This window comes from Bipolaris sorokiniana, assembly GCF_000338995.1.
Source record: "Bipolaris sorokiniana ND90Pr unplaced genomic scaffold COCSAscaffold_25, whole genome shotgun sequence".
Taxonomy (NCBI): Eukaryota; Fungi; Ascomycota; class Dothideomycetes; order Pleosporales; family Pleosporaceae; genus Bipolaris; species Bipolaris sorokiniana.
The window spans coordinates 1-17,541 of record NW_006911919.1 but is presented as its reverse complement, the minus strand read 5'-3'; the positions used below and the strand labels follow the sequence as shown (position 1 = coordinate 17,541).

The following is a 17,541-nucleotide window of genomic DNA, read 5'->3' as shown; positions in this document are numbered from 1 at the left end:
ATCTGACTCGATTCTACAAGACAGGAGACATTGCCTACTTTAGTACCGACGGATCGTTGATTATAGTAGGTCGAAAGGATAACCAGGTGAAGCTACACGGACAGCGGATCGAACTTGGCGAAATCGAGTTCCAAATGCGCGCAGTTTTGGGGAAATCCGTAACAAGTGTGGCTGTTGATGTCCTAGGGCCCGCCACCAACAACATCCAAACATCATTGGTTGGTTTTATTGAGAACAGCTCAGCCAGTGTAGAGACTGATGTTCAACGCAATGATGGAGGACGTACAGATGTGAATGAAGATAATCAAGGCAAGACCATGCTATACGACATACCTCCCGTTCGTCTTGAGGCGATTCGGGAGGCTTTACGGGCTAAACTACCCTCCTACATGGTTCCTTCTACAGTTTGGTCTCTGAACACGTTTCCTAAACTCCCTTCAGGAAAGATGGACAGGAAAACTCTTCGCCGTTGGGGAGCCGAGAAGCGTGCTAGCAAACAGAAAGGGGACGCTGGCGACCTTGACCTTGCTGATGGGGAACGGCCTTCAAAACCCATGGAGATTGCACTAAGCAAACTTTGGGCAGAGGTGCTATCTATCGATGCGCAGAGAATCTCTCTGAAAGATCATTTCATATCTCTCGGAGGAGATTCTGTGACAATGATGCGCTTAATTGCTCTTTCCCACGAGGCGGGAATATCTCTCACTGTTGCTCAAGCCTATAAGCATCCAACTTTGAAGGCCATGGCAGCGGTTACTGCTAACACTAATAAAACTGATACTTTAAGCAGTACTGTAGAGGAGTTTTCTCTCCTTGGGAATCGTCATGTTGCTGTCATTGACGAGATTACTACTCAACTAGGTGTTGATGTCAGTGAAATAGAGGACTGCTACCCCTGCACTCCACTTCAAGAAGGTATCATCATTGCATCTGAGCAGCAACGAGGCGCATATATGGCACAACAAATAGTCGATCTTCCGCAGAGTGTAGATCCCGCCAGGCTCCGGGACGCATGGGAAAAGCTGGTAAGTGACACGCCAATCTTGCGCACTCGGATATGCCACACAGTCGCGGCTGGATGTCAGCAAGTTGTCTTTAGAAGCGAGTTTAATGAGGCTTCATGGGTTGTTGTTCGAGACAAAGACCACTTCTTAGCCGAAGACTTGCTAAACCCGATGACATTTGGCACGCATTTGAGCCGCTGTGCTCTATACCAGGATTTAGTGTCAGGTCATCATCAAATGATATGGACTGTGCACCACGCAATCTATGACGGCTGGAGTATACCATTGTTCTTCAATGCGTTAAAAGATATATACGATGGCCGTCCACGAAAATGCGGTCCTCAGTTCAACACGTACATAAGCTACCTCCTACAACAAGACGCTCTCCAAGCTGGAGCTTTCTGGGCAAAGTATCTTGATGCACAGAATGCATCAGTTTTCCCAGAAGTTCCGATTAGCACAGAATCCCACAGCGACACTACAGTTAGTGCCCAGGTTGACCTTTCCCGCCGACCGGCATCCGAGTTCACTCTCTCGAATATGATTCGTGGAGCATGGGCATTGGTTCTTGCTAAGTACACAAATACGTCCGACGTGATATTCGGCACCATGCATCACGGAAGAACCGTGCCAGTTCCAGGTATTGAAAATATGCTTGGTCCTACCATAAATACATTACCAATACGTGTGAAGTTTATGGCTAAAGAATCCGTTTCTCAGGTTCTGTCTCGCATACAAGCTGAAGAGGCTGAAATGCTCTCGTATGAATACTTTGGATTGAGGCAAATTCAGCGTCTTAGTCAGACGATACGCAACGCTTGCAATTTCAAGAACCTCCTTATTATTCAACTAGGTGATACAAAGGCGGCATCTGTTAGCCCATTTCCAGGCACAATGTCTTTACAAAGCATCAAATCTTTCATAACATATCCACTAATTGTACACTGCGAGCTGGGGTCAAAATCTACTATGGAGATCTACGCGACCCATGATCCTCTTCTAATACCTACCATTGAAGCAGAGCGGATGCTGAACCAACTCGCGTATGTTTTACAGCAGATAGTCCACGATCCGCATCAAAAAATTTCAGACATTAGCTTCATTCCTCCTGAAGACGAAGTTTTGCTCAACAGTTGGAACTCAAGCTCTGTTGAGGCAGTCGCAATGTGCATACATGACCTCATTAAGAGACAAGCAAGTCAGAATCCTGACAGCTCGGCAGTTGAAGCTTTCGATGGCTCTTTTAACTACAGAGAACTGGACTCTATTTCCAGTAAATTGTCTCATTTTCTGGTAGACAAGTACGGTATCGGAACGGATTGTATTATTCCTCTATGCTTTGAGAAGTCGGCTTGGGCGATTGTCACTATGCTCGCTGTTTTAAAAGCCGGAGCTGCTTTCACTAGCCTAGATCCCGCTCAGCCACAAGCACGCCTCCGCATCATGATCCAAAAAGTAAAAGCGAAGCTAGTCCTTACTTCTGTACAGAGCCAGGAAATATTCAAGGGAGAAAACGTAGAACAAGAGACGGTGTCAGCTGAATCTATTGCGAAAATCAAAAACCGAAGGAAAAGTTCGATCGAAAAGATGAGTCCTCGAAATCTAGCTTTTGTCTTGTTCACTTCGGGTACCACTGGCCAACCCAAGGGGATACTGTTGGACCACGCGGCATTTGTGACTAGTTCCAGTGTATGGAGTACCCGTTACAATCTGCAGCCACAGACACGCGTTTTTCAGTTTGCTCACTACATTTTCGATGTGAGTCTAGCTGAGATTTTTTCTACTTTGATTTGTGGTGGTTGTGTCTGTGTGCCCTCTGAATATAGTCGCATGAACGATTTGGGAGCCTCTATCAACTCTTTAAACGCTACGCACCTCTTCCTTACCCCAACAGTCCTAGGGACATTGACCCCAGACGAAGTTCCTGGTGTTGAACAAATTGTTATGGTGGGTGAGCCCGCAAGCAAGCACAACATACTCACATGGGCAGAACGTGTCCGTCTGATCAATGCATACGGCCCAGCAGAAACGACCACGTGGATTGCTTGCAACGATTCAATTACTGTAGAAAGTCATCCAGGAAATATTGGAACCGCATGGACTAAGGTATGGCTCGTCGAGCCTGACAATCATAACAATCTCTCCCCTATTGGAGCTCCAGGTGAGATTCTTATTGAAGGTGCGGTATTGGCACAAGGCTATTTGTACGACTCAGAGCAAACGAGTCACTCATTTATTACTAATCCGAAATGGGCATCTAAGCTTGTTCCGTGTTCTAAAGAAGATCAGGGCTCAAATAAGGCTCTCCGGCGATTTTACAAATCAGGCGATCTCGCCCGTTATAATGCCGACGGTTCGCTCCAAATCATTGGTCGAAAGGATACGCAGATCAAGATGCACGGACAGCGAATCGAAGTAGGTGAAATTGAATTTCATCTTCGCCGGGCAGTTTCTTCGGAAGAGGTTGCAGTCGAGATCGCACCAGCACCATCCCCCGCAGACCAACCGTGGTTAGTTGCCTTCTTACCTCTTGATTTGAATATCGGTGTTTTGAGGCAACTATCTCCCCTACCTCCTGGCCTTCGAACCGCATTAATGGATGACTTGCCAATATATATGGTCCCTACAAAAGTTTGCGCAGTTGAAAGCCTTCCGCGTCTTCCTTCTGGAAAATTGGATCGTAAATTCCTACGTGAACTCTCTGCTGAATTACGGGCAGACCTAGTTGCTCAGTCAGCTCATGGAACTTCATCGGCACAGCCCATAGGAACAGGTTCACTGAATGAGGCCGAAGAGAAGTTGCGCAGTTTATGGGCTATTGTACTAAACACATCGCCATATGCAATTCGTGGACATGATCATTTCTTAGAGCTAGGTGGTGACTCTTTGTCTGCAATACGTCTAGTAGTGGCAGCTCGGCGTGTTGGCTACACCATCACTGTTGCCAATATTCTGCAAAAGCCATTTCTGTCTGATATGGCCACGACATTGCACAAGGCGGCGTTCAAGCCAAATGAAGAGCTGGAAAATATACACCCGTTTAGTTTACTTCCTGCCCCGGATCGTGTCAATGAATATCTGAAAGAGGCATCACAGATTTGCATTGTTGCAGAGGATCAGATCGAAGATATCTATCCTTCAACGCCTCTTCAAGAGGGGTTTATGGCTGTTTCAGCTCGCAGCAAGGGTGCATACATGGTTCAGGTCTGCTTTGATCTTCCTCCTCATGTCGATCTTTCCAAGCTTCAATCAGCATGGAAAGCTGCAATTCATGATTTTCCTATCCTAAGAACCAGGATGATTCAATCATCTTCTGGTAAACTCCTCCAGGTAATTGTCGCCGATGACCCACTGACAACATGCCCCTACCACGATGACTTTGAGGCGTATATGAAAAATGATTCTGAGGTCGAGATGTCTTTGGGAACACCACTATCACGGATAGCAGTGATTTTAGACAAAGCAACGGCTAAGAGATATTTTGTATGGACTGCCCACCACACAATTTATGATGCCTGGTCTTCTAGTCTTCTATATCAAGCAGTCGACCTTGGTTACACTGGGGGTCAGATCGGAAGATTTCCTCAGTACAGCCATTTTATAAAGCATCTGCTCAGCTTGGATGAAAACGCTGCCGAATCATACTGGAAATCTCGTCTAGCCGGTGCGCTCAAATGTCACTTCCCTCAGATGCCTGATGGGATTGAGCGGCCATCTTTGGACCAAGTCACAACCCACTCAATTTCGTTGCGTCATAACTACCCAAAAGGTATCACTCCGTCCACTTTGTTACAAGCAGCCTGGGCTATCCTCATCGGCCGTTATGGTGAAACTAGCGATGTCACGTTCGCTTGCACACTGTCCGGAAGAACGTCTCCTGTGGTTGGTATTGATAAGATCGTAGGCCCTACAATTACAACCGTCCCTATTCGTTTTCAACTTCATAGGGATCAGCTGATATCTGAGTTTTTGAAAGTAGCACAGGACGCTGCGATTGAGATGATTCCATTCCAACACTTTGGTCTCCGCAAAATCCATGCTCTAGGGGAAGAATTCCGAGATGCGTGTGACTTCTCAAGTTTAATATCAATTCAGAGTGACTTGGAAAGCTCGTTGGGTACTGAATCAATAACCAAGTACATGTCATTCCACGCGCCACCCAACTTCCACCCCTACACTCTAGTACTCAATTGCGATGTTCGGCCAGATTCGATCGAAATAGAGGCAGTGCATGATTCTCGTTTCATTGATTCAGTGCAAATGAGACGGATGTGCTTCCAGTTCAGTCATATAATCGATCAATTGTTGCAGCTATCGGAAGAGCCTCTGTTTCGAGTGCAGATATTCAGCCCAGAAGATCATACAGAGCTGGCTCGTATAAACGGCCATACAACACCAACGATTCATCGTTGCATCCACTCCATTATTCAAGACCGAACTGAACGATTTGCAGAGTCACCTGCTGTCTACGCATGGGACGGAAAGCTTACGTTTTCGGAGTTGGATACTCTCTCAAACATCCTCGCACATCATCTTATTACCCTTGGCGTTAACGTAGGGGAGACAATCCCTATTATCTTTGAAAAATCCTATCTCGTGACAGTTGCTGTCTTAGCAACATTAAAAGCAGGGGCAGCATTCACATTGCTTGATGCCACGCAACCGACCCATCACATTCAAACTATTCTTGGGAAATTGGAACCTCACACTGTGCTTTTTTCCCAACATGCAGCAAAACAATCAAGTTCGACGGTAAAGCGGACGGTCACAATAAGCGTAGAAATGCTCGGAACTCTCCAAGAAAACAACCCCAGTAATTGCAATGGCAAACTTCCTTCTCCTGACCCCAACTCCATAGCTTATGTAGCTTTCACTTCTGGAAGCACTGGAGCACCAAAAGGCGTTAACACTGAACATGCATCATTTTCTTCTGCTGCAGCCAAGCAGGCTGAAGGCTACAATATCGATGCAAAGTCTCGCGTGCTTCAATTGGCTCCATACAACTCCGGGTATGCTGTGATGGAAATTTTGACCACTTTGCTAGCCGGCGGCTGTGTTTGTATTCCTGATAGAAAAAGTAATAGGGACCAACTATCAAAGTGGATAAGAGGTGCGGATGTAAATTGGGCGTTGATGACACCCTCTATGGCCACGTCAATCAATCTAAAGACTGTTCCGGGTCTCCGCACATTAGTTTATGGAGGTGAGGCTGGATGCTTAAAGAATTGGGCTGAAGGTACCAACATCATTCAAGCCTATGGCCAGGTAGAGAGCTCCATAGCCTCATTTTCCCAAGAAATGATAGGAAAGGTAAGTCAAAATTGTATTGGCCGAGCACTCCTGGGCTATACTTGGGTCGTTGAGCCTGGCCAATCCGATATCCTAGCACCACTAGGGGCTGTGGGAGAGTTACTTTTGGAAGGCCCACACATTGCGAGAGGATATATTGACACGTCAACCCACTTAGAGAATTCTTTTATATTGAATCCCAAGTGGATCCAGGACTTCAAGTCGAATACTACGGACGACCAATCTCGAAAATTCTTCCGGACTGGAGACATGGTACGATACAATTCAGATGGAGCGTTAGAGTATCTTGGACGACTTGGAATGGAATCAAAACTCCATGGCAAACGTTTCGAGGCCTGGAAAGTCGAAGGCCATATCAGGCGTGCTGTTACATCGAAGGAACCTTTTGAAGTAGCTGTCGAAGTTGTGACGGCATCCGAAGGACCCCTAACTGCTAAGGCTCCCGTAGCTTTTGTGACTTTTGGCACCGGTACCTTCGATGACGGGATTCTTGAGTCAGTTTCTCCAACAGCCCAGCGACTATTGGATTTGTTTCAAGGAATCAGATCGAATCTTCTTCGCGAGCTACCGTTTTACATGATTCCAGCCTCTTTTATACCACTGGCAAATCTGCCTTACACTTCGACTCGAAAATTGAATCGAAAACTGCTCAAATTGTTGGGGCAGCATATCCCTATAACCAGATTGCTGGGTAAAGACAGTGTTAGCGCTCCTAAACAAGTGACAACAAAGTTGGAGAGAGATGTGCGGAGAATATGGGCCAACGTATTGAATATTTCAGAGACCACGGTCGATTCTGATACCGCTTTTCAGTCGCTGGGGGGAGACTCAGTCAGCGCTATACAAGTTGTATCTCAATGTCGGGATATAGGTATATACTTTAGTGTAAGGGACCTACTGGAAAGTCGAACTATATGCGATCTCATTCCATTGATTGAATCGAACTCGAAGGCTGTCGAAGTCTCAAAAGCCGAGGAGGAAGATGAGGAGGAAGACCCTGATACTTTATTACCAGTTTCTCCTATCCAGCAGCTCTACTTCGACATGGTACCGCACGGCGAGAATCATTACAATCTCAGTATTATTGTAGAACTGAACAAGCAATTGAACAATCAATCCCTGGAATCAGCACTTCGTACCCTCGTACAGCGGCACTCTTCACTACGGACACGCTTCGTCAAGACCCTCCGCAAAGGCTGGCTTCAGTCAATCGTTGGGGTGTCTGAGGATCACTTTACACTAAGAAACCATTCTCTCGAAGATATTGATGGCATTCCTCCTATTCTAGAAGAATCGCATAAACAGATAGACATTCAAGAGGGGCCTCTACTTGTCGCAGACTTAATTACCGTGCGGTCCACAACGGCCTCTTTTCCTCAGAGACAATTTTTGTTCCTAGCGTCTCACCACTTGGTAATAGATTTTGTTTCTTGGAGAATTATCTTACAAGATCTGGAAGACTATTTTCTCCAAGGTCGAATCGCCTCCCCAAAGCCCCTAACTTTCCAAAAATGGGTTCGCCTGCAAAAAAAGTATATTCATGAGCATTCAAAGCTACCAGCCACAGCATTGGAAAGCCCATCATTACCGAATCTTGACTATTGGGGCATGGAAGGAGTACCTAACAATCATGGCGATGTGGTTGTTGAGCAATTTAGCCTCTGTTCTGACAGTTCCCATCTTTTACTAGGCAAGGCAAACGAAAGCATGAGTACACAGCCAATCCACCTCATAACAGCTTCAATCCTGCACTCTTTCGCTAGTACATTCTCTGACCGAAGCCCTCCGACAATATTTTGCGAAGGTCATGGCCGAGAGAGCTGGGACCCACTGCGGGTTGATATCTCGTCCACTGTTGGGTGGTTCACAACTTTCTCCCCTATCTCTCTGCCCAGCGATCACCGATATGAACTTTTGGACACTGTAGCACATGTTAAAAGTCATCAGAATACCTTGATTGATAATGGCTGGGAAGCCTTCAGTTCAGAAATTCTCCGGAAAAAACCCTTTGAGTCCAAATACTACCCTATAGAAGTCTCATTAAATTATGCCGGACAATACCAACAGCTTGAGAGGGAAGACGCAATTTTCAAGGTCCCAGAAGAGTTTACAGAGGCTGAATTAGGAAGCGCCAGTCCAGACATGCCTCGATTTGGTATGATTGAATTCATTGTGACAGTCCAAAGCGGCATTGTCACAGTAGCAATGGCCTACAGCAGACGCATGAGGCGCCAATCGCAACTCAAAGAGCTAGCACTAAAATGCAAGGCAGTCATGGAGAAACTTGCCAGAGACCTTGCTTCGGCTCCCAAGCAGCCCACACCCGCCGATTATCCCTTACTCGATATTAACTCAGAGGAGCTTCGCACTCTAATCACGCAGGAACTACCAGCGATTGGAATCGCCCACTCGGATATTGAAGACATATATCCCCTGACACCTGTTCAAGAAGGCATAATGATAACTCAAAGCAAAGGTCAAGGGCGTTATGATATGGAATGTGAATGGGAAATTCTTTCACCAGAGCCAGTGGACATTGCTCGATTGATAAATGCGTGGCAATCTGTCGTGGATCGGCATGCGATGCTACGAACCATAATTCTCGACGATGTCCGTACATCAGGCTCATTTATACAGGTCGTTGTCAAAAACATGCAGGCCAACGTCATGTGCGATGTTTCGGGTGACGGGTTCTGCACAGCGATGAGGGGATCTACGGGTTCCAAAATCCCTGAGGGAACTTTATCGACGTCTCACTCAATGACAATCAAATCATCACATGACAAGATTTTGCTCGGGCTTAAGATCAGCCATTTATTCCTTGATGCGAGCTCTATCGGTATTCTGCAGAAAGATCTTGTCCTTGCGTACGATAATAGGCTGCCATCTTCCAACGGTCCACGCTACTCTTCATATGTGTCCTACGTCAAGAAGTCTCCTAAGGAAGACGCTTTAAGTTTTTGGAAAACCCACCTTGCTGATGCTGGACCATGCTACCTTGAAACCTGGAACAACTCTATAAGTGGCTCGAATACTTCCATACAAAGTTTTAGCGTGGATATGCCCCAGTATGCTAGCTTGGACAGATTCTGTCGTTCCCATGCCCTCGTAATGTCTGATCTTCTAGAGACGGCTTGGTCCTTGGTCCTGTATCTCTACACTGGAAATCAATGTCCAGTATTTGGTTGCATCGCTTCAGACCGAGAGCCCACCCTGGACAATTCTGATCTAGGCGTTGGAGTCTTCATCAGAATGCTCATTTCCCGCACTTATATCAGTGAAAAGGATACTTTCATTGACGTTCTCAAGCGTGTGCAATCTGAGCGCATACTTCGAGCCTCTTCTCCAATCTGTTCTGCAGCAGATATCCACGGCACCTGGGGTGTACAGAGCCCCGGATACAACACTGGCTTCTCGATTCAACGTATACTCGACGTGGATCTTGATACCGCAGTACAGCAGTCTTCTACTCTCAAGCTCCATGGAAAGGCGTTATCTTCAAATACTGAGGTAAGTGAAATAATTTCGTAAGACAATTATCTAGTAACTATTCCCCGATCTGACAGATGATGCAGTATGCTGTATCGGTCCTTGGCATTATATTTGACAGTAAGGTGATAATCAACCTTGACTGTAATGTCCACCAGATTCCTCCAATATTTGCTGAACAGATCGCGGCTACATTCTCGGCTGTCGTAAAACACATCTTAAAGCAGCCTGAATCGCATGTGCTGCAGACAAATGCGCTAACATGCAAGGGAAAAACTCAACTTGACCAGTGGACTAGTCACTCATCTACTCAGCCGAAAACATATATACACGACATAATCTACGAAATCTCCTCGACCAGTCCAGATGACCTTGCGATCGAAACACTTGAAGGCAGCTTTACATATCGAGAGCTGAAAGCATCGTCGAGCTTCCTATGCAGTCAGCTACGCAAAATTGGCATTGGAAACAATCATCTAGTGGCCATCTCCATAGAACCCTCCGAATGGATGGTGTTTTCTATGCTTGCAGTGCTGGAGAGCGGTGCATCATTCATCCTGCTGGATTCTTTCCAGAGTAAAGAAATCCTGGAAGAAATTGTTCTCAATGTTGCGCCTTCTATGATTATCACTTCATCGAACCAAGCCAAGTTGTTCCAGGGCCTTAATCTACCAGTAACACAAATTGGCGAAAACGGACTGCTGTCTGGCATGACAAAGATGAAACTTGAAGCACCTACATGTTCTGTCTTTCCACCTCCTGCCTTTCTTGTCGTTACTTCTGAAAGCACCAAGGATTTAAAGACATGCACGGTTGACCACCTCACATTCTGTTTCGGCGCAAAAGAGCACATCCCAGTACTGAATTTGACGCCTCGCTCTAGAACATTCCAATATGCGCCTTACATGTCCGGACTTGCTTTGTTAGAGATATTGGTCACATTAATTGCAGGTGGCTGCGTTTGTATTGCCCGCAAAGCCGAAGATCTAGCACAATTAGCAACGTTTGTGAACCAATTAAAGGTCAATTGGGTGGCTACGACTCCATCGCGTCTTGTGAACCTGGAGGGAGCAGCCGGGATCCAAACACTCGTCATCAATGGAGAAAAGGAACCGATACATGAAGCAAATATTGAGAGGTGGATAGAGAAATGTTCAGTTCTTCAGACATATTGTGTAGCAGGAGGCTCCTTAGTGGCCACCTGTTCAGCGTCTCTTACCAATCCAGCCTTGCCGAATTTTGGAAAGCCCGTGAAAGGCTATTCATGGATTGGCTTGCCACTGAGTAATGATCTCCCAGTTCCTCCTGGGGCAATTGGAGAGTTGATACTTCAATACACTGGTATTGTCGGAAGTCACGGCGAGGAAGCTAAAGATGAAAGCAAGACATGCATCAAAGATCATCAATTCAATACACATTCGACAGATAATGTCCCGCGCTTTGAAACGGGGCAGCTTTTCCGGTACAACCAGGAAGGCAATCTTGAGTTGATGAGTGACAAAGAGCAGGATTTCAAGTTGAGGAGCAGAAAGAAGACTTTCACTCAAATTGAAAACTATCTACTAACTTCGCTCTCTGGTCACATTACAGCTGCAGCTGTCGAGGCTGTAGACTTAGGCAGCAATCCTAGTGTTGAGACGATTGTGGTTGCGTTTGTATGCTCTGACAAAAAAAACTCCCGGGAATTACAGCAAGCTCTCGAACACTCAAAAGATAATATACGTCAAGCGCTTCCGCATTTCACACAGCCTATGAGCACGTTTGTAATCCAAGAACTTCCCCTAACATGGCATGGAACATTGGATCGACGTCAGTTGCATGCTTATGCTCTCAAGTTTCTTAATGAAAATCGGAATATAGATGAAAACGTTATGAAGGACGATGAAATTCCGCTTAGTCCTCACGAATTGACTTTGCGCGATATATGGGCAACGGTGCTTAATCTACAAGCACCAGAAATATCTAGGCTCGATCATTTTTTCAACCGTGGCGGGACCTCGCTTAGCGCATTGCAACTAGTCGCCAATGCTAAAAAGCAAAGTATACCCTTAGCAATTCACCAAGTCTTTCAGCACCCTACCTTTGGTAAAATGGCAATAGCATGTGCAGCAACATCTGCGCAGAAAATTTCAAAGACACAAAAAGGAAATAAAAAACCAGAGTATTTCACAGATAAGAGTAAGGTGGTGGTGAAAAATATTCAACAACATCTGAAGGTTCCTGGAGAAGACATTGATGCCATAGCCCCGGCCTCTGCTGTACAAAGAATGTACTACGGAGCTAACCATTTAAAGACACGGGCTGCGCTTGTTCATTTCTGTCTCGATATTGAGCCTTCGATTCGAATGACTGATCTCAAATCTGCTTGCGAAAAACTGATACAGCGCCATGACATTCTGCGAACCGTTTTCGTTCCTTACCAACGATCCTTATATCAGGCTGTACTCAAATCTACGACTGGTATAGTAGAGGAACATGTGTCTCCCGACGACAAAATAGAGATTGCAGTGAAAGATTTCATCGAAGATGACCGCAAGAAAGGGCTCAAACTCGGCGAGATCGTCACGCGTTTTGTATTCATTCATGGTCGGGAGAAAGCATACTTGATTGTCCGTCTATCCCACGCTCAATACGATGGAATCACACTTCCTCTACTATTCAAAGACCTTTCTCAATTGTATGATGGTCATACGCCTCCTCAATACCCTCAGTTCTCTGAATTCCTAAATATCAGAAAACAAACACTAGATCATCAGACGCCGGCTTTCTATAAACGTCTTCTATCCGGCTCAACTATGCCACGGCTCAGCAACTCTATTTCACCGTTTTCTGCCAGAGAACCAAAAGGCTTTTTGCAGCAAACTGTGAGATTATCACGTATAGGCATTGCCGGTATTACTACTTCGCTCATTGTCAAAGTTGCCTGGGCTTTGGTCTTAGGCAAACTTTCTGCCTCACCGGACGTAGTTTTCGGTGAAGTTGTCACAAACCGTCGCCTTCCATTGCCGGACATCGAAGGGGTTATTGGCCCCTGTCTGAACCTCGTCCCCGTACGCATCAATACAAGTGGACTCACTGTAATGGAGTTGTTGTCAAAGATTCGCGCCCAACATTTAGAATCCTTTGCTCACGAGGCTTACGAATTCGAAGACATCCTGGACAATTGCGTGTCCTGGCCCGGTATCCGAAGATTTAGCTCCTTGGTTATACATCAAGACATCCAATTCGTAACTTCTGGCCTACAGAAGTTCGTATCGATAGGCGGTGTTCCATGTGGCCTGCAAGTGACCAGCGCCGCCTTTGAGATCGCAGACGTTGGTGTCATGTCTGTACCTTACGATGACCATTTAGAAGTGTCACTTAGCTACGATAGTGCGAACATTGCCACGTCGGTAATGCAGGCCACTCTGGATTCTTTGTGTAGCATCATATCATTTCTCTCGCAGGAGGATAATGCAGATAGCGTACCAATAGCAGATGTTCTGCCCGTTGATATATCACATCCTTATGGAGGAAGCCGGAAAGGAATGGACCACAAGGAAAGGAACTCGGAACTCCATCAGACAGTCAAGCAATGCTGGCACGAAATCTTCGGTACTCAGTCAAGAGAAGACAAAACTACTGTCTTTGAACTTGGAGGAGATATTTTAACTTGCGCTCAACTGGCCTATTGCTACAGAAAAGCGGGTTTCAATATAGCAGTTGAGGATATTATGGCAAACCCTTCCCAGGAAGAACAGGAGGGCATGTTGTTGAGCGCAGGAGTGGATTAATTTGCACTTCGGGGATTTATTCCAAGTTTTATTTATGGATTGAAATAGTTCTAATTAGTTGTTGCATGCGTGGGTGCGATCAAATCGATCTGTATTGTGTCTGCTATCTACCATCTTCATTTATGTGTGGTGTAGTTATAGCTATTGCTTTTTCTTGCTGAGGCAATGCATCCTTGCTGCCGTTACAGTGGCTTGTTGCTTCAGCTCAGCTGAAGTCATTGCTTCTGCAGCCTTGCCCCGGCTGCGACATTAGTTAATTATACGTTTTAGTACTTTCCGCGCCTGCACTATTTTCGACCTGATTCTGTCCAAAAATCCGCCGCCATGCATGTAATTACATGTTAGTCTATCGAATAGATTAGCGTTGTCAAAACCTCGATTACATCCATAACTCTTTTCCACTACGAATCGCCAGACAACTCTCACTCATACTTGGGAACAAGCAAGCAAGCAAGCGCGATGCTTACATGTTCGCTTGCTTGCTAACTTAGAGAAGCCCGCTTGGCTTGCGCTTGCTTGTTTAGTCAAAAGTGAAGTAGCTGCTTGCTTGCTTGAAACTCGCTTGATTGGTGTATATGCCTATACTAAAGTTTTACATAGTGGTGAGTTCGTTGTCCCATGTACTAATACTATACAAGAGCTCTATCTCTTTATCAGTAATAGTTGACTTTTCAGCAGCCTGGTTATCGCTAAGCCCAGCTCTTTTCCATCTTCTCACACACTGTATTGCTGCCAGAAGTTGCGGACTAATATTACGCCGACGAGGTTCGAGAAGATCACCTAGCTCACTAAACATGCGCTCACACTCACAGCTTGAGGCTGGGATAGAGAGTATATCAAGCGCAAGTCTACTAAGGTTGGGATATTGCTCGCGAAGCCCCATCCAATATTGTGTTGGATTAAGCGCGTTAGGTGAGTCCTTCTCTGCCACCGGCTCGCAGGTCTTCCACCTTGTGTATTCATTCTCGTCTATATTGTTAGGTGCTCTCTTAGGGTTGCAGAGGCTATCAATCGCGTCGTCGAGGTCGTTAGAGAGCTTCTGTAGGCGTGCTTGAGGCTTTGGCGTGGTGTTGTATTCTGCCCATAAAGCATAAAAATTGCGGTTGTTAAGCGAGAGCCACTCTGGTTTCTCTGCCCACACAGAGTCGCAAAAAGACTTGTAGCGAGGGTGGAGTATTGTTGCAGTATAGTAAGCTGGGGAGTGATCGAGCTTGCTGTAATAGCTGCGCGCCTTGACAAGAGCAGCGCGGAGGTTGATCGCAAGATGGTCTTCGGGTGCCTCGTTGTGTTGACAGTGATCAACAGCGTCGTAGTTCTGGAGTTTCTCTTCGAACTTGCTGAGTAGTACTTCAAATACTGGAATAATTTCAGCAATAGATCCAAAGCTACCGCTCTTGCCATGTCCTTCTAGCCGTTTTGTAGCAGTTTTGAGTGGCCCTAGAACGTCAATATATTCCGTAATTACTGCCCAGTCAGCAGCAGTAAGCCCATCTGACCTCATCCACGGCGGCGCAAAGGGTGGCTTGTTACCCAGGCGTAGAGCGCGGTCGTCCTTCTGCCTAGTATCATTTATGTGGTGATTGGCGTAGGCGTTGACTGCAGACTGGAGTTTGGCGGCGCGCTCAAAGCATGAGTAGAAGGAGTTCCAGCGGGTAATAACAGGCTTAATAGGTTCAAGTATTTTGCGATCATCTTCGGTGGCGTCAATAGGTAGCTCGTGGTGCGCGAGCTGCTGAAAGTTTGTAAAAAGCTCGTACTGTTGTGGTGTTTTAATAGAGTTGATTATCGCTAAAAGCACACCTAATGGGCCGTCACTTCGCCACTCACTCATAAACTTGTGCTCCGTATCTACTGCAACTACCTCGCCAACATTATTGTCGTACGCGTCGCTGTCTTTGCCCCAAAGTAGTGTTTGGCCAACAATGTTCAGAGTGTGAGGGCCGCAGCGGAGGCGACGGTAGGTGGCGTTGAAGCCCATCTTCTGCGCAAGTGACACAATTGTAGTGTCATTATTAGAGGCGTTGTCAAGTACAAAGTAGCCTATTGTACGAGGACTAACGCCAAACTTCTGCAGTGTACTGTAAACAATCTCAGCCATATTCTCACCAGAGTGAGCGCCCATCAGCTGGGGCAGTGCAATAGGCAGGTCAACGAGGTTGCCTTCGTGGTTGACGTAGTGGGCGACAATGCCTAGATAGCCACGTTTGCCGCCTTTAGTCGTCCATCCGTCGAAGCTTACGTGTATTCTACTAAGAGCTTTGGACAGCTCATAGACAACACGCGGCTGTAGGTGATTGTATAGGCGCAAAACGTACTGGCGTACGCTTTTGTGACCCTGCCAAAGTGCCGCTTCTGCCTCTGGGTTGGCCATAGCTATCATGTCTCGAAACGCTGGCTTCTCAAACTCAGAGAGTGGGTGGTTGTTATCGACAAGCCATCCTACCGCAGCAAGCCTAAAGCGCTGAATATCGAAGTGACCAAGCTCGTTGGCGACTTCTTGAGACACTGGTACTCCACTCTTGAATAGGCTGCGGATAGAGCCTTCATTAACGACGCTGCGAGGCTTACCAGGCAGCTGATGGCTATGGCCAGGTCGAAGCTCGCAGAGGTGGCGCGCAGCTTGAGCTGTCGCAGCAGCTGGGAAAACACCACCACGGCCAGCGTCAATATACTTGTGGATGTGACAGTATCGACAGACCCAGAATACTTGTTCTGGGTCTGTAAGGAGAACAACGCGATAGCCATGTTGATAAATCCAAGAAGGCTTACGCCGCGATGTTGTGAGTGGCTTCGTAAAGCGTGGTAGGCGCAGCCAGTCTATGCTGTCGTAGTTGTCCTCGAAGTTCTGATCAAGGCGCTCAGCAGCCTCATCGGCCACGTTGGATGAGGCTATAGTCGCCTCCTCGCTGCCGTCGGCAGGCGCGACAATTTCAGCTTCAGGACGAGAATCGCGGAGTTGTGACTCGAAGGTAGTGGCCTGCGACGCTTCGAGCAGGACTTCAACGGATGGGGGATGAGGCAACGGAGATGGAGCAGATGGCTGTATATTGACAACGATGGGCTGGCTGGCGGAGCCAGAAGGATCTGCGACTCGAGCGCGCTTTCTCGGCGCGATAGAGGTGGTAGAGACGCGCTTTCTGGGTGGCATGATGACAAGTAGAGTAGCTTAGAGGTTGCAACACGGAGGAAACGCGTAATACGTATAGCATAGATAGCTAAGATAGGTATGAAGTTAGTATCTAACATATTGTCGCAGCCTATGCAAAGCTGCAGAAGCAATAACTCTAGCTAAGCTAAAGCAACAAGCCTCTGTCTCAACAAGAAGAAGCAATGACTACTAACTATAGAGCCTATTATGAGATTAGTTTACTATAACACCAATAATCTTGTCTATAATCAAGCGCGATTCAAGCAACCAAGCAAGCACAGTGAATTCTGCTTGCTTGCTTGCAAATTTATAGAGAAGCGCTTGGCTTGTTGTCAGATTTGATGGGTCTTTAATGATAGGGTCATGAAAAAGGTGTTCATTTTTGCTATCTCCTGAGGTGTCGCCTTTTTGTGGCTTTTTTCTTTTCTTTTGTTTCCTTGGCCTTATGCATGGGCCTCAACTAAAGCCTTACTTCTGACACACCCCCTCAGCTTTGAACCCCTTCGGAGCTGGCGTATTATCTTCATCCCCTTTAATAGCTTCTTCAATACAGTTTTCCATTTCATTCACCTGAAGTGTCCTAGGTGATACCTGGCATCTCTCAACAAGTCCTAATTGGTTAAGAAAGTTCTCCCATTTATTCGCTGGCAGGGCCTTTGTTAGTCCATCGGCGAGCATATAATCTGTCGGAACATGCTTCACCATAATCTTGCCGCGGGAGACTTCTTGTCGGAGCCAGTGGTTGTGAATGTCTACATGCCGGAGTTTGGTATGTAGTTTGGCGATGTCCTCTGTAACGAGTCGTATTGTCTGTTTA

At 46.4% G+C, this 17,541-nt stretch overlaps 4 protein-coding genes across 4 annotated transcripts; 2 read left to right on the top strand and 2 right to left on the bottom strand.

The window, feature by feature from the left end:
• Nucleotides 1–11: 11 nt before the first annotated feature.
• Nucleotides 12–467, top strand: COCSADRAFT_49884 (uncharacterized protein; the record flags this gene model as incomplete). Its single annotated transcript, XM_007707896.1, has 1 exon — nt 12–467. A coding segment is annotated over one exon (456 nt), but the record flags the coding sequence as incomplete, so codon positions are not given.
• Nucleotides 468–601: 134 nt separating this feature from the next.
• On the top strand, nt 602–13,768 carry NPS2 (non-ribosomal peptide synthetase NPS2). Its single transcript, XM_007707895.1, has 2 exons — nt 602–9,824; nt 9,890–13,768. Exons 1-2 carry the CDS (start codon nt 660–662, stop codon nt 13,574–13,576), a joined length of 12,852 nt encoding a protein of 4,283 aa, XP_007706085.1. The 5' UTR covers nt 602–659; the 3' UTR covers nt 13,577–13,768.
• A 508-nt stretch (nt 13,769–14,276) lies between these two features.
• Nucleotides 14,277–14,468, bottom strand: COCSADRAFT_70346 (uncharacterized protein; the record flags this gene model as incomplete). Its single annotated transcript, XM_007707894.1, has 1 exon — nt 14,277–14,468. A coding segment is annotated over one exon (192 nt), but the record flags the coding sequence as incomplete, so codon positions are not given.
• A 1,446-nt stretch (nt 14,469–15,914) lies between these two features.
• On the bottom strand, nt 15,915–16,547 carry COCSADRAFT_61675 (uncharacterized protein; the record flags this gene model as incomplete). Its single annotated transcript, XM_007707893.1, has 1 exon — nt 15,915–16,547. A coding segment is annotated over one exon (633 nt), but the record flags the coding sequence as incomplete, so codon positions are not given.
• Nucleotides 16,548–17,541: the final 994 nt, after the last annotated feature.